Consider the following 16,960-nt stretch of genomic DNA (forward strand, 5'->3'; position numbering starts at 1 on the left):
TACACATGTGGAAATTTTGACACCTTAATTACAAATGAAGGAAATCAGCATTAGCCCCGGCTTGCAGTCAACGGGCTTCCTGAAACAGTCACTGGGTCTCCTTTCGACGTGACAGGGTTTTCACCACAACCAGTTCCAGTAGTGTGCCCGCTCGCCCTTCATGCTGTCCAGTGAAAGAAATAAAAACAGCTAAAAGTCATTCATTAATCAGACCCCTTCAGGAATGGGGACTGGAAACGGCTGGAAAGCTGAAAGAGATGCAGCCGGGTGAGTGTTAGTCCCACCCTCCACGGTGAAAGGAGAAGGTATATGTTTATGCCAAGTAGGGAAAGGTAAGCTAGCAAGCGAGTGTCACAGTTCATCACATTTCCATTCATTACGTAGCATTGAACCCGTGATAGGGCTCCTAGCATGCAGGATGCCTGAGTTTCAACCCTAGAACCACAGGGGTGGGGGGTATCAAATTTTCTGTATTCCAGGTACATGTCAGGCCTGACGGTATCTGGGCTATCTGCGTGAGCAGAGGGATTTCACATTAGAGGGATAATAGCCTCCCATCAGTTTTCTCCATTTCCACCCGTTCCCGTCCCAACAGAAGTGGTAGAAACAAAGACAGCAGGGCTGGAGAGACCACAGATAAGGAGCTGAGTTTGATTCATAGAACCTATACTTTAACTAAATAAAAAGGCAGATGCGGGAGGGAAGCAGGGCCCATGGGTCCCTGGGGCTTGTGGGAGCCAGTCTGGTGGCCAGCCAGACTAGCCTACTTGTCCAGGCTAGCCTACTTGTCTGGCTAGAGGTCAGTGAGAGGTCCTGCATCACAAAAGTAAGTGAAGGGCTCCTGAGGAATGACCCTCAGGTCATCCCATGGCCTCCCCATACATGGATATACATGTAAACTCAAGCTACATGAGCATCCAGATACAACACACACATACACACACACACACACAAGCACAAAAAAAGAAGAAATAATGATTCCATAGCAGTTACACACAACACTATAAGGTGGGGCTGGAGAAATGGCTCAGTGGCTAAGAGCACCTACAGAGGACTGGGATTCAGTTCCCAGCACCCCACATGGTGACACACAACCACGTATAACTTTAATAAAGTCTTCTGACTTCCAGGGGTCTCACACACACACACACATACACACACACTTACATATGCATAAATTTTAAATAAATATTTCTATACTACTAAAGAAGATTATTTTATAAAACATCAAATCACATGGCTGAGGAAAGAGAATTTAGGAAGAATCATATCAGCTGCTGGGATGACCTGGAACCCCAATTTAAAACCAAAAGAAGCCAAGGGTGAGGCTAGGTTGTCCTCTTACGTACAAGTAGCTACAACCAAGTTTTTGACATGGATACACCACAAGATTCCACTTATTCACAAAGACATTTTGTTTGTTTTAGTTTTAGAGACAGGTTTTCTCTGTGTAGACCAGGCTGGCCTCGAACTCACAAAAACCCACTTGCTTCTGCCTACTGATTAAAGTGCTGGATTAAAGGTGTATGCCACCATGCCTGGCTTCACAAAAACTTTTCCCTGAGATTCCTTACGGGTGGGAAATGTTATTACTTTTTATATACTATTTAAAATCTATCCTTAACAAATCCTTTTATATATCTTTTCAACTGTACTTTACTGAAAGTTTAGTGAGCCAAGATGCGCAATAACTTCGTAGCACTTTGTTATAAGCCGGGATTTATTTTTTTAAAATACTTAATCTTATTGGTTTTTTCCTTTTTATTGAAAATAGATTTTTTTTCTTATATAATATATTCTGATTATTTTCCCCCTCCCTCTTCCCTCCCTTCCCCTCATACCATATCTCTCATTAGAAAACAAACAGGCCTTCTAAGGGATAATAATAAAACAGAATGTCCAGTTCTGGAGTGTGTGAAGAGGCTGTTCCTGCAGATCGAAAGCTACAGGATTTCTATGACACAGGACAACAGGATATCCATGTGGAGTCCCAGTGAGGTTCCAGTATTACGGAACAGCAGAAGCCAGAGGCCTCGAACCAGCCCAATGACTCAGTGCGATGAACATGTGCAAGCCAGGAAGAGTAGGCAAAAGGGTGTACAGTGGGACACACCTTGCGACACACTGCAGCTTCCACAGCAAGACTACTTTTCCTTTGTTGGTGGGAAGGTTGCAAGGGGAAGGGCAGATGAGTGGGACTGGGTTACCTGATGTGACATTCACAAAGAACCAATAAAAAAGTTTAAAAAATACAATAATAAAAGAAAACCCAAGTCATCAGAATTAGACAAAATGAACAAGAGAAGGAAAAGAGTCCAAGAAAAGGCACAAGAATCAGAGACCCACTCGATCATACACTCAGGAATCCCATAAAACCACTAAAGTACAAGGCATAATGTATACACCGAGGACCTGGCGCAGAGCCATGCGGGTCCTGTGCATGCTGTCTCAGTCTCTGTGAGTTCATATGAGCATCTATCGTGTTGACTTAGAGGTCCTTGTTTCCTTGGTGTCCTCCCTGGCCTCTGGCTCTTACACTCTTTCTGCCTTCCCTTTCACGGGGTTCCCTGAACCCCGAGGGAGGGGATTTGATATACACAGATGCAGAGATTTAAAAAATAAATAATCTTAAAATAAATAAATCTATGCGAGTGGCAGGGATCAACATGTCCTGGCTGCACAGGGAAACCCAAAGCGGAAACTTCTGGTTGTGTCACATGGTGCAAGCTCACATGGTGTTTTGCTGAGGTAAGACCCATGATAGGATCAGTGGTGTTTGGAGAATATAAATAGGACTCGCCGGACAGTGACAAGGCACTTGCATAGCTAGCTGTCCCGGTCTTTGTTGGTCTCACATCTTTGCTTATCTTCACTTCATTGAGAGAGGCATAGCGGAGAACTTCTGGCAAAGCTGGTGGCTCCTGGCAGAGGGAGGCCTGGCAGTTTGGGCTGGATCTTGACACTGCTGCTGATTGGTATCCTGACACTACTTAACTCGACTTCTAGTCGAATTTAGAATTGCTTCCAAAGAACCATTCCTAAACAGATCCACATCCCCTGGTCCTAGTTACCATCATTTCTTCCCTACCTTTGGATGGCAGCCTAGCATTTGAGAACCCTTATTATAGTAGGTTTTGACAAATCCAAGCCTACAGAGACCCTTTCTGCAGAGAACTCCCTGCAAAAGGAAGCGTTCCACACTGCAGTTCCTTCCCTTTCCACCAGCCCCCTCCCCACACTCAGCAGCTCTGAAGACTTTCACAGACCTCCCATCTCCACTCTGAAGTCCTCCGTTCCTTCTGCTCTGACCACTGCAACACACAAGGCTCCCTTCTCTGCCTTCAGCACCTGCGTTCCCGTTGCCCTTTCAGCCTCAAGCTTTCTGTTGAATGGCATCTCCTCTCTTCCCCAAAGTTTATCACCAAATTCTCTTCCTTGTGTCTGGGTCTTGTGTTCGCCCCTGGTTGAGCAGAGGGATTTAACCTACATCCCCCATTAGAAGTCTGATGGATTATTAGTCAGTAACCAACAGGCAGATACCAGGAGGATGCAGCTCATCCCAGACCATTTCATAGGATGCTGTCCAGCCTACAAGTTCAATGACTTGATCTTTACCCGACCAGCACAAAGCTATAATGATGGGCCCATAGTCTGCAACATGATGACCTACATTTTAAGAAGTCGTTTGTAAGAGAAAGACAACATACCACAAAGAACCCCAAACCTGTCTGCACTGCTGTTTGAATTTTGCAACTCTTTAAAAGGCTTTTGCATCAACTCTCTTAATTCCCAGGTGAGTGTTACTATAAATCACATACCCCTTCTCATGGAGACACCCTGAAATGCCTTCTTAAATCGCTGTTCTATGTTACTGATTTTATTTTGGCCTAAGGAACGAAACTGATTCACCATCCTCACGTCCTTGGGGCGAAGCTCAAATTCTGCTACATTAAGGCTACAGCCCAACAGGCCAGTCAGAACGGCCGCACAGAGCTTCTTATGCACCAGAGTTCAAGACTTTTCATTCACTCTTCCAAATCTGCCCTCCACTTTTCTCCAGAGAAACTGAGCTTTATAAACTGGAATCAGCTGGATCTTCTGATGGAATCTGGCCAAAGGGGTGAACTGGCAGGATATGGTAAGTGGGGCAGATGGAGTGTGAACTCAACATATATTTCCCCAGCCTTTCCCTTGCTGTGTGTAATTACCTCTCTCTTCAAGTCAGTGTGTTGTGCATGTGGTTGTATGGGTGCATGTGCGCATGTGTGTTTGTGTGTGTGTGTGTGTGTGCGCGTGCTTGTGTGTCTTGTTGGGAATCAAATCCAACACTTGCATGCTAAGCCAAGCATGGAATTATCACCTCAGGTCGCAGTTCTCTGCTCAGGACCTCAGCTGCTCTCAGGGATCTGCCTTTCGGCTTAGCTGCTGAAAAGGATCTTCTGTTACTAAACCCTTTTTCTCTCCCCTTTCACACTGAGGCTGAATTTCTGAAAATCATTTCTTTTTCTTTTAGGTGCATTGGTGTCTTGTCGGCATGTTTATCTGTGTGAGGGTGTCAAATAACTTGGAGCTGAATTATAGACAGTTGTGAGTTTCTATGTAGGTGCTGGGATTTGAACTCAGGTCCTATGGAAGAGCAGCCAGAGATCTTAACTGCTGAGTATCTCTCGAGCCCAAGGCTGATGTTTTAAGATGCTTCATTTTTCCGTGTCACACACACAAATAGTATAGCCACATCTCTCTATACATTGTCCTGCCAATCTCCACTGGTACTGACCTTCTGTGTTAGTATGGTACATTTGTTTCAGAATGCTACATCATAATTAACATAAATAAGTTCATCCTCTATGCCAACTTGGCTTCACCTAAGGTCTATTTTTCTTTCCCATGGTCCTGCCCAGGGCTGGTTATCCCAGTCATCGGTTTCCTTAGGCTCCTCTCACCTGTGACTGTTTCCCAGTTTCGTTGTTTGTGATGACCTCTACAGTTTTGAAGAATACTAGTCAGGACTCGCAGACTGGCATTCACTGTGTGTTCCGATATATCATTTAGATCTCCACCAAGAGCACACACTGTCAACGACTTTGACTATTGGTGCTATTTCTACACTGTAAAGTAACGTTCCCCTCCCTGCCTTCCATATTAGATTATCCACCAGCCCTTACATGCAGCCCACATTTAAAAGACAGGAGGGTATGGGCTTGAGGCAATAGTTCGACTGCTGAAGTGCTCACCTGCAAACACCAGGTTCTGAGTGTTAGGTCCCTCGAACCCGTGTGAAAACATTGGACACAGTGGTGCCTGCTTGCAATCCAGTGCCAATGATGGTTACAGTGGGCGTATGAGGACCACAGATAGATTCTTGGGGCTCACTGGCCAGTCAGCCTTGCCTATTTGCCAAGTTCCAGGCCAGGGAGAGACTGTCTAAAGCAAGATGTAGGATGCTTCAGACTGTGACTGACCCCTGGGCTCCACCCCCACAAGCATTCACCAGTGTACACACACACACACTCACACACACAGTGGCTAGGAAGGTAGCCCATCAGTTGGGTGCTTACCTAGTATACTTGATACCCTGAATTCCAACTTTAACATTGCTAAATAAATAAATAAATAAAATAAAATAAAAAACATAAAATACAAGCAGCCATGTTTTATGTCCCTAAATGGGGAGTAGACCGTTGGTGGTTTTTTTCCCGTAGTTGAGATAAAGTGTTCATACAAGCTGTCGTGTTAACTACTTATTTTTGTCTATTTTACCTATTTTCTTTAAGCCTTAACAGGGGACACCAAGGTCTCTGCTAGTGAGGTAGTTCCAGGGACCCTTGTCTCCTGCAGGCAAGGTCCTTTTTTTTTTTTAAATGTTTTGTTTTATACGGTGTGTGGTTCACCTGCATGTATGTCTGTGCACCAAGTACACATGTCTGGTGACCATGGAGGCCAGAAGAAGGCCTTGGCTACCCTCAAACTGAGCCTATGGGTATCTGTGAGCTGTCGTTTGAGTGCTAAGAACGGAACCCAGATCTTCTGGGAAAGCAGCCAGGGCTGAGCCATCTCTCCAGACCCTGAATTCACTGTTCTGTTCTAATTTTTTTTCATGTTGCCATTTTTTATTTGAGCTTTCCTAGGGTCAGGACCTGAATTTCACTTATCTTTGTGTCTCGGAGATAGATGACTGTCCCAGAAACATGGCAGCCAATCGGTAAATGGTTATAAATGAGGGGCACAAAAAGGAGATACAGGTACAAGAGGCCTATTTATTCCAATGAGGAGAGAAGTCATGAAGGGGTCACCTTGGCAAGGAGGAACAGTGTGTGTTTATGCTTGTTTACCCGATCATACCCTGCCTCTGAGATCATTTGGTAAAGATCAATGAGAGGTCATAGCATCTATCTATGATCTTTCATAGATCCATTTAAATTAAGAGGCTAATAAAGATGCTGTTATTTTTAATATGAAAACTGGCAATAATCTAAAGACCCAGAAATAGACCAACAAAATTCCCATATGCTGAAGTGAAAAGAAGCCACTAAATAGTGAACCTTGCTTGAGCAATTGTTATCAGTCAATACAGGCACGGGCATTTTCCTTCATGTTTTCTCAAACTTTCTCCTCTGAATAGTAATAACATCTGTAAGTAGAAGGGGGGGTGGGAGTCACGGAAATCTATATTTTCAAAGTGGTGCGTTTCCCCTTTCAAGCCTGAACACCCCACAAAGGAGAAGCAAAACTTGGAAGTTCGACCCTCCAGCCAGGATAGCTTCGATGCAGTCAAAATGTTGCAGTGTTCATGACCACTTCTGCCCCTGTACTGAACACCGTAAGGGAGTGAGTTGGAAAGGGGAATTCAGAGCTCCTCAATCACTCAGAGGGTTCTATTGGGCTCTACTCCGGACATTATTTTGCTTATTTGACTCTCTTTTAATGTTTTGCTTCTTTAAGTGACTACAACATACAGCCATTTAGCAAAACACAATTCGGTTCCACTCTGCCCTTGTGCAAATGAGACGAGAGAGGCCCAGATTAGTCCAGATGACACAGCAAGGCCCAGGTCCCAGTCTCCCAACCCTCCGGAAGTTAGCAAACCCGGAATCCGATGAAGGTGTTACATAGACTTACAGCTGGCAGAGAGGGCCGCAAAAGTGTGAAGAGAGAAAACAGAACTGCAAAGACTTTTAAAAACCTGTCTTTCCCCCAACACATTTTTTATAACTGAAGTTTTACTGTTTTATATTTTGTAAACTTCATTCATTCAAAAATACATCCACAATGCAACCAGACTGAAAATAAAACAAGAACGATCGCGAGAATGATTTAAATAACTGCCCCACTTAGACTCCAGAATTTGAAAAATTAGTCCCATGTTGATGCTTGGAGAGGTTTAGAGGGTGTGGTCTTCCTGGAGGAAGTACGTCACTAGGGGCGGGCTTTGAGGGTCTAAAGCCATGCATCCTACTTCAGCTCCGCTTGATGACAAGAGGGCTCAGCAGACTCTTGCAGAGCCTACAGCTTACCGCCATGTTTCCCTTCCATGATGGACTCTCTCACTGTAGAACCATTCATCCAAATTAACACTTTCTTCCGTAGTTGCTGCGGTCCTGGTTTTGTTTTGTTTTGTTTTTTTAAATCACAGCAACAGAAAGATAGCCAGTAGACCAAAACCAAGCTCTAAATGGTCTTTCTGAAACTCCCTTGTGTGGGTCTGAGCTGCGCTCCAGGGCATGCTTACTCTTCGTTAGTGAAGTTTTACTTTTAAAAAGGAAGAGTTGTGAGATTTTTTTATCTTCTCATTTATTTTGCTTCCGGGACTTCTTGCTCATCAGAAAGGACAATGGTGGCGGCTTTTCACTGCATTGCTCCTTTGGCCCTTTTTAATTGTAATTTAATTTTTTTTTTAAAGTCATAGCTCATTTCCGGGTTTTAAAAACCCACCAGTCCCTGAGCTTGCTCCAAGATCAGGCCACCCTGTAAAACTACATCCCCACAAAACCCTACATTAGCCTGCCTTCCACTCTGTTTCCTTCCGCGGTTCTTGAGCAGAGGCAGCCACATTCCCATGTCTTTCACAATAAATCACATATGAGATTTGGTGTGGAGGGTGACTTTGTGTTAATCCCTGGCTTCTGACTATCAGTATACCTTATCCCTCAGAGCTGCAACACTTAACATTAAAAGTTTCTATTAATAGTCTCTCCTGCATTATTTTTATTTTGTATTCTTTTTAAATTACCATGTGTGTCAAATACCATTATAATATTCTGGAACAAAGGTTTTTTTTGTTTGTTTGTTTGTTTGTTTGTTTGTTTGGGGTTTTGGTCTGGTTGGTTTGGGCTTTTTGGTTTCCTGAGGCAGGATTTCTCTTTATAGCCTGGGCTGTCCTAGAACTCTCTGTAGACTACACTAGCCTGGAGCTCAGAGATCCACCTGCCTCTGCCTTCCGAGTGCTAGGATTAAGGGCTCATGCCATTGCCCGGCTCTGAACAAAGTATTTCTCAACGCTGCCTATTTTTGATTCCTCCCCAACCAACTTTTAGAACTATGTGTGAGAAGTTGTCAAACGTATTTATTGAGCATGGTGAGGTTTGGAAAGGCTGTGCCCAGTCCAATGTATTGATGAAGAAAGGTTATACAAAGCCTGGCACAAATGTGCTGGACAAGCAAGGTGTCAGAAGTCAAAACCCATTGTATGGAATGTTGGCTTGACCTCAGAACAAATAAATCCGGTTCTATTCTGGCCTCTGTCTTCCTACCGAGTCCTAGGATCCCTGCTGGGAGCAGGACTCTACTTCCCAAGGCTACTCAAGTATGGCCTCCAAAGGTTAATCCTGCAAACTTGTTCCGGGGTAAACAGCAGCTATCTTTATCTTAGATAGTGCGGTACAGTATCTCTATCTCACTTCCACCCAGTCCTAGCAGGTCTGATACTTCAGACTTCTTGATAATGTTGCATACATTAAAGCCCAGGAATTTCTGCCCCAGAAGGTTCCACTTTAGACTTCAGAATCAAAGTTCTGGCTTCCCGAAACTATGCAGCTATCTGGGTGGTTCTCAACTGGGGCCTCAGGCCTCCTGGGCAAGGTCTAAGGCTCTGTCCATTTTTTTTCAATGATGGCTTTATACCAGCTGAGCCACACCCTAGACTGTAAAAGATGTAGTTAATCTTTAACCTAAAAGTGTGTGGAATTACTCGAATTTGCAGGGAAGTCCTTATCCATTTCCTTACTCGTTCAGTGTTAAGGATTAAACAACAGACAGAAAATGCAGAAGACGAATTGGATTCCTTGAGATCTAAAGTAACTCCAATGAAGGAATTAACTTCTCGACTGTTTGAAGGATCTTAAATCAACGTTCCAAGGCTGTCTTCTAGGCTATGTAGGGGGAAGAAAATCATTTGATATTTTAATTTGATCTTCAGTAGTCTCTGTTTAAAAACCTTAAAAGCTATTGATTTTTTTCCTACTGTAATCTATGCTTAGATAGCCACAAAATTCAGAGCTTCAAGTGGGTGAAAGTGCAAGGGGCAAAGCTGGAGATTCCATCTACAGGAGGAAGTTGGCATCATCAGATTCCCCACACAAAGGTAATTACACAATGTCGGCCATTCTGCAGCCAACACACCTCAAGAAGCAGGGAGAGTTCCCTGAACCAGAAGAAGCCCCAAGACAGCAAAGGACATGTTTAGGAGCTTGCCTTTGAAAGTCGAAGGGTGTCTGGTTTGATAGTATATGCCTAAAACCCCAGCCCTTGGGAGCCTGGGGCAGGAGTTTTATCAGTTCAAGGCTAGCCTGGGCTACAGAATGAACCTGTCTTAAAAAAAGAAAGAAAGAAAGAAAGAAAGAAAGAAAGAGGAAGAAAGAAAGAAAGAAAGAAAGAAAGAAAGAAAGAAAGAAAGAAAGAAAGAAAGAAAGAAAGAAAAAGAAAATTCTGGAAGGGCTGTTCAGTCACCACCACCTGGTTTGAAAAAGCCAAGGGAGAAAGAAAACAGGGCTGTGGGTGCAGCGTTGTACTAATGGTTCCCTTAAAACTCTGTGAGTTATCTGGGGGGCAGGGATACAATTACTTCTCTGGAGGGAACTTTCCATGTATTTGTTAAGGATTAACCTTCCCACATCTCTTAAAACAAACCTTTTAAAAACACTCACGAACCCTTCCCTTATCAAAAGGTCTTGAGTTAATTTTTTTCCTGTTATGGCTACTACCAGGATTTATTATCCTGGACATTCAGTTTTCTTTTACTTATTTCATGGACTTTAGTAATCCAAGTGTGGGGTGTGCGCTGGGAATGAGAGCCCCACTCCTTGATTTCCCCATCTGGGACTAAAAGAAGAAAGAAGGCTTCCCCAGAATGTGCAGTCAAGTTATCAAGGGGATTGTATAAAAACAATTAAAGAAACACTAGTGGAAAAATTCAGCCCTCACTTTCCTGAATTAGGAAGTGCAGGTACTGGGGAGACAAGTCAGACGGGCGGAGGGCAGCCCCCCACACCCACCCCCGCCCCCCCCCCCTCCCGCGCTGGTCCTGAGCATAAGCAGAACCTGGTCCTGAGTATAAGCAGAGCGCCTGTACAGGAAACGCTTCCCATGGGGGTGGGGCATTGGGCTTAGGCGCTAGCACTTTTTGAGACAAGGCGCTAGCAAAGAGAGATGTCTTTAGTTAGTCAAATAGCTATCAGCATGCCAAGCGACACAGTGAAGGAACTATAAAGTGAAAATATTATAAAGAATGTCTCTAGCTGAGAACACACAACTAGCCCACTGACACCTTTCAAATGAATTCTGTACTCCAAGTATCCTGTATTTTCTAGTATTCTGTCTTACACAAGCGCCAGGTTCTTAACTGGTTATCTGTATATAAGGACGTGTCACTTTCCAGTCACCAGAATCTCTCATAAAGGACAAAACATTGAAGAAAGGGGGGTGGGGGGGTGGAGTAGAATTGCTTCTGTCCTGGTTTGTTATTTTCTACTTAGCCAAGGGAAAGGGCAGCTGCTGCTGGTGCCCAAGGGAGAGAAGCTTTTCCTAGCAGCCATCTGCCGCCTGCCTGGTCCTTTTAGCCTGGAGGAGTCCCAGTGCACCGCATAACGCAACGCTGCAGTCGGGTTGTATAACCTTGCTCGGGATTCAAAGCCTCTACCAAAAAGGCTAGAGAGCTGATCATAAAAGACCAACCAGGGCCTCCAAGACTAGGGGGACGTCAGGGGGGGGGGGAGACTGTTGGACCCCCATCCCTGAGGTTAGCTGGGGGGCGGGGCTGTGAATTCCCAGAAGAGTCCAGCAGAGCAAAGCGCGCGACTCCTGAGTGTACAGAGCAGGAAGGGGGATGCGGCAGCAACCTAAGGACTTTGTGGGAGTTCTCCCGCTGTCCCAGACAAGTGCCAAGGACATCCCTGCTACTCTTTTCAGTTACGTAACCCTCATACTTTGGGTGGAATCTAACGAACTTACTAAAGTAATTAAAGGAGAAAGTCTGCGGACGCGTGCAAAGGCGCTGAGGGTTGTCAGAAAAGACGTGGCTGACTGCCACCTGCAGCGAGAGAGGGTGGCATCGGATGACTGTGCTCCGCCGTACCTTCCCTAAGGTGGAAGCCGGGTGGAGGCGGATGGAGTCTCCAATTCCCACCTAGGAGTCACCCAGAGCCAAAGCGAAGCGGCAGGTAAGCAGGCGGCTGTCGCTCTCCTTCCCATATCAAACACCTAACCCGGGTTGTCGGAGGGATGAGCGACTTCGGGGACCCCCGGTTGCCCACTCCGGAAAGACCCGCGCCCTTCTCCCGAGGACTGACCTCCGGCGCCGGGAAGAGCCCGCAGCGGCGCTGGAAGCGCGCCACGAGCTGTGAATCCCGCAGGCTTTGCAGCAGCTCGGCCATCGTGTGCCGCGACCCCGCTCCTCCGACCCGCAGCCACGCGCGTCCGTGTCCTCGGCGTGCGCCCTGGCCTCGCGTTCCGCAGCCCGATGCTCCCAGCGCAGGGCGGGCGGGGCACGGCGCCAGCCAACAGGTGAGCCACCCGGGTCCTAGCGCCCGCCCTGCATGCAAACCTAGGTGTCCGCCACCACCTGGCGCAAGTCACCGCCCCTGCCTAGCCAACCCGGCAGCCTCAGTCCCTTACCTGCCTGCGGGAGGGTGTGCTTGCAAGAGCAAGGACCGGTCCACGTGCATGACCTATGCATCAACCCCACTCTCGGGCTACTGCAGACCAATTACTAAGGAGAAAAGAGTACACGTGCACCTGTCCTGCGCATCCTTCCAAGCTCGGCCGGAAGCCTGGAAGCTTTGTGACCCTTTCAAATCTGGAGGTCAAGGTGACACAGGCCGCCACTACACACGCCTACCCCACATCCCAGCTCCTTGCCCCAACCTTTGTCTGGTTTCTGCAAGACTTAATTTCCAGGGAGTCTGGTTCCTAGGGAGAATTCCCAGAGCTTTCCAAACTCGGCTTCAGGAAACGTTTCCTTCTCACAGGCCAGTCACCTCCTTCAAACGTGTGCAAGCATAGCAGAAAGTCAGAGTGATGTTATAGAAAAAGAGAATTCTCTCTTTCTCCCACCTGCCGTGTGTGTGTGTGTGTGTGTGTGTGTGTGTGTGTGTATGTGTGTTGTCCTACTGTCTGTCTCTGTCTCTCTTCCTCTCTTTCTTCCTCTCCCTTCCTTCCACACAGCCCCTCCCTTTTGGCCTTGGGAAGACTTTAGATCCAAAGGGAACAAGGAGCTGAGCGACTAGAAGGCGCCAGCCACTGCTTTAGAAGAGCAAAGGAAATGTCCTGCCCGTTTTTTCCCCCCGGACTTTCCTAAACCTCCCTTCCGGGTCTGTGAGATCCTATGATGACCTCTGTACCTCATTGCAGGGAGTGAGAAGCAGCAGTGAAGTGAGGGCCAGGTGATTGGCCTGCAGCAAAACTAGAATCCAATCCTTAGTTGGGAGCAGAAGGCTCTGGGGGTGGGATGGAGGGGGGGGGGTCTGGCCGCCCTTGTAAAGCCTGCTATTTGACTGCATAAAGACAGTGCGTGAACACCTGCCACCACCCTTGCTTCTCCGTTTATCCTTCTAGGCTGGGAGGTCACTGGTTCCTGACACGCAAAGATGGTGTGGTCCCCTCTCATCTCTTGCTCTTTAGTTCTATCTGGAGAACCTGTCAAGGAGGCTAAGACAGCAGTAAGTCGTTCAGAGATTGCATTTTCCTCTTTCAGAGCCACATGGGGCTGCTGTGGCAGCTCTGTGACATCAGTCATACCTAGTCACATGTGGCTGAGGAGGCAGTTGCTTCCATCCCTAGTGCTACTGGTGATTTAAAAAAAAAATTATTTATTTATATGTATATGAGTGCACCAGAAGCGGGCATCGGATCCCATTACAGATGGTTGTGAGCCACTATGTGGTTGCTAGAGTTGAATGCAGGACCTCTGGAAGAGGTGGCCAGTGCTCTTAACCGCTGAGCCATCTCTTCAGCCCCTCCCCTAAAGTTTGATTTTAACAGCCGACATTACAGTAGCTCCCAGCCTGTTGCATTTAAAAAATATTAAAATACATTTAAAAAAATATGTTCTCCCATGAAGACCCTTGAATTTCATGTCTCCTAAATGTGTTGCTCCAACCTTTCTACTTTCTATTGAGAGAGAGAGAGAGAGAGAGAGAGAGAGAGAGAAGAGAAGAGAGAGAAAGAAACCTAAACTATGTCATACTTAATGTGGTACCAAATTAGATTTCTTTCAGGTATGGCCTTTTGTCTTTGACTCAAGTTTTTAGTGATTCATGAGCCCTGGATAAGTCGAGGTGGTTTTGGTTCCTTCTATGATGACACACTAATCTTCATTTGTTAAGAGACTCTTGTGAAAATCTCCAGCGGCATCAAGAGCCAGTTACAACAATAAGCACTGTGTCAAAGGTCCTGCTCTACGCCCCGGGCCTCCTTCCTTTGAGGCTCTCACACAGAACCTGGAGCAAGCAAGGCTGGTTCTGCCCTCCACGGTGCTGGGGTTACAGGTGTCACGTAGCCCCATCCTCGGGTCCCCCATGTGCTCACAGCAAGTGTTCCTATCCAGGGAGCCATCTCTCTGGCCCTTTGTATTTTATTTTTAATGACATGGCTTTGCTATGTAGCCCAGACTGGCTTCAGATTCTCAAATCTGTCTGTCCCTGCCTGGTAACTTCTGGATTCCAAGGTATATAATATCAGGTGTGGACAGTGACATATGTTGAAAGAATCAGTATTAGATATTTTACTTAGGGGTATGCTTAAGTTTCTGTAATAAGCAGATCCCCAAAAGACAGTAGTTCTAGGAAGATGTGTTTCTCTTTGTTATATGGTCCCACAATCGGGTTGGTAGGTAACTCAAGGACTTGAGCTGTCTTCATCCAATCGCTTCCTCAGGCCCTGCCCTGGGACCACACCCTAAGTCTTTGTCTTTGTCTGCACAGCTCCATAAAAGAAGCATGTGGTGAATAGAGTATTCAAGTGTCATTTTAACATTGAACAAGAGAAGCAGAAGTTTATACTTTTGGTAAAAATGCAACCTTGCAGTCTGGAGAGAACCTAGGGAGTGTGTCACCTCTAGTGGGGATGCCTGAGTCTGGCTTAAATTTTATTTCTACGAAAAGAGAAGATGACAACTCTTTTATATTTATTTACTGTTTGTTCTTGAAAACTACCAGAAGTCTCTACTAAAGTCTGGAAACAAAACATTCTTAAAATGACATAAAATAGGAGCAGCAAGATGATTCAGTCAATGAAGGAAACTGCAGCCAAGGTTAGATGCTAGGAGGATCTATGCCTGTGCCAGTGCACATATACATAGGCTGGAATATTGTGTGTGTGTGTGTGTGTGTGTGTTGGTTTTTCAAGGCAGGGCTCTCAGTGTAGCCTTAGCTTTCCTGGAACTCTGTAGACGAGGCTGGCTTCGAACTTACCTATCTACTTGCCTCTGCTTCCCAGGCACTGGGATAAAAGATTTGCACCACTACTGCCCATAAGTATAAACTGTAAAGTGTCAGTCTCTGTATTGGTTATCTGTGGCTGAATAACAAATCTCCCCAGAAACAGTGAGTCAAACCACTGCAGCATCACCTTGCAGTTTCTGGGGTTCAGCACCCCAGATAGATTTTAGCTGGGGCCTCTAGCTTTCAGTTTCTCACAAGACTTTGGTTATCTCCACCCTACAGCTGCTTCAGTTGTATACAGGCTACTGGTCAGAGGCCTCCCTTGCATCTGTCTCATATGCCCCTCCCCAGGATGCAACTGCAATATCAGAGCCTCCCTCGCTTGCAGAAAGTGATCTGCAGAGACAGAAATTGAATCTTAACAGTGTTCTAGTCAGAGAGCTGACAATCAGAGAAGATGGTGGATTGACATCCTATGAAAGTATGCAATTGCTTCCAGACATAGAATTTTAGTAGGGGGTGGTGAAGACAGAAGGAGGTGGGGGGAGTGAAGGCAGTCACATCCTGGAGCTCCCTCTTGCCCCCCTGGCCAGGTGATCCACCCCGTTTGTGGATTTGTGGCATCTGTGCTTCTTTTCTTCCCTTGTCATCTCTTGCATCCTTTCCCTCATACTGTCACTGTGTGGGCTCAGGCACTTCTCAAAATATAAGTCAAGTCATTCCTTAGTGATCAGGGAAGTGCAAATTAAAACGACCCTGAGATTCCACCTTATACCAGTCATAATGGCTAAGATCAAAAACTCAGGTGACAGCAAATGCTGTAGTGGATGTGGAGAAAAGAAGAACACTCCTCCATTGCTGGTGGGATTGCAAGCTGGTAAAACCACTCTGGAAATCAGTTTGGCAGTTCCTCAGAAAATTGGACATAGTACTACCTGAGGACCCAACTATACCACTCCTGGGCATATATCCAGATGATGCTTCAACATGTCATAAGGACACATGCTCTACTATGTTCATAGCAGCTTTATTTATAATAGCCAGAAGCTGGAAAGAACCCAGATATCCTTCAACAGAGGAATGGTTACAGAAAATGTGGTATAGTTACACAGTGGAGTACTACTCAGCTATTAAAAACAATGAATTCATGAAATTCTTAGGCAAATGGATGGAACTAGAAAATATCATCCTGAATGAGGTAACACAATCACAAAAGAGCACACACGGTATGTACTCACTGATAAGTGGATATTAGATCAAAAGTGGAATACCCAAGATAAAATTCACAGACCACATGAAGCTCAAGAAGAAGAAGGAAGACCAAAGTGTGGGTGCTTCAGTCCTTCTTAGAAAGGGAAACAAAATACTCATGGGAGCAATACCGAAATGAAGTGTAGAGACTGAAGGAAAGGCCATCCAGAGACTGCCCCACCTGGGAATTCATCCCTCATACAGTCACTAAACCCAGACACTATTGTAGATGCCAAGAAATGCTTGCTGAAAGCAGCCTGATATGGCTGTATCCTGACAGTCCCTGCCAGAACCTTACAAATAGAAGAGGATGCTAGCAGCCAACCTTTGGACTAAGCGCGGGTTCCCCAATAGAGGAGTTAGGGGAAAGACTGAAGGAGCTGAAGGGGTTTGCAACCCCATAGGAAGAACAACAATATCAACCAACCAGAAACCCCATGGTTCCCAGGGACTAAGCCATCAACCAAAGAGTACACATGGCTCCAGCTGCATATGTAGTATGATGGAAGGGGAAGCCTTTGGTCCTGTGAAGGCTCAATGCCCCAGTGTGGGGGAATGCTAGGGAGGTGAAGAGGGAGTGGGTGGGTGGATGGGGGGGAAGCACCCTCCTAGAAGCAGGGGGGGGGATTGGATAGGGTGGTTTTGCAGAGGGGAAACTAGGAAGAGGGGTAACATTTGAAATGTAAACAAATAAAATATCCAATAAAAAATACATTAAAAAAAGTCAAGTCATTTTCTACTGGTGAAAAGCCTTGTCCTCCCCTAGGGGCATCAGGCAAGAAGGAAATTAACACAGCAAGCAAAACATTAACATTGTTTTTGTGCTAAGTCATTAA

General features: G+C 45.8%; 1 protein-coding gene across 1 annotated transcript in view; it reads right to left on the reverse strand.

Moving 5' to 3' along the window:
- Nucleotides 1-11,867, reverse strand: part of Sgpp2 (sphingosine-1-phosphate phosphatase 2) — a 104,195-nt gene extending 92,328 nt beyond the window's left edge. Inside the window, exon 1 of the mRNA XM_052193721.1 lies at nt 11,784-11,867. Within this exon, the coding sequence (XP_052049681.1) occupies nt 11,784-11,867 (84 nt within the window). The remainder of the gene's footprint in view (nt 1-11,783) is intronic.
- Between the last annotated feature and the right edge of the window lie 5,093 nt (nt 11,868-16,960).

Source organism: Apodemus sylvaticus, chromosome 9, assembly GCF_947179515.1.
Source record: "Apodemus sylvaticus chromosome 9, mApoSyl1.1, whole genome shotgun sequence".
Lineage (NCBI taxonomy): Eukaryota > Metazoa > Chordata > Mammalia > Rodentia > Muridae > Apodemus > Apodemus sylvaticus.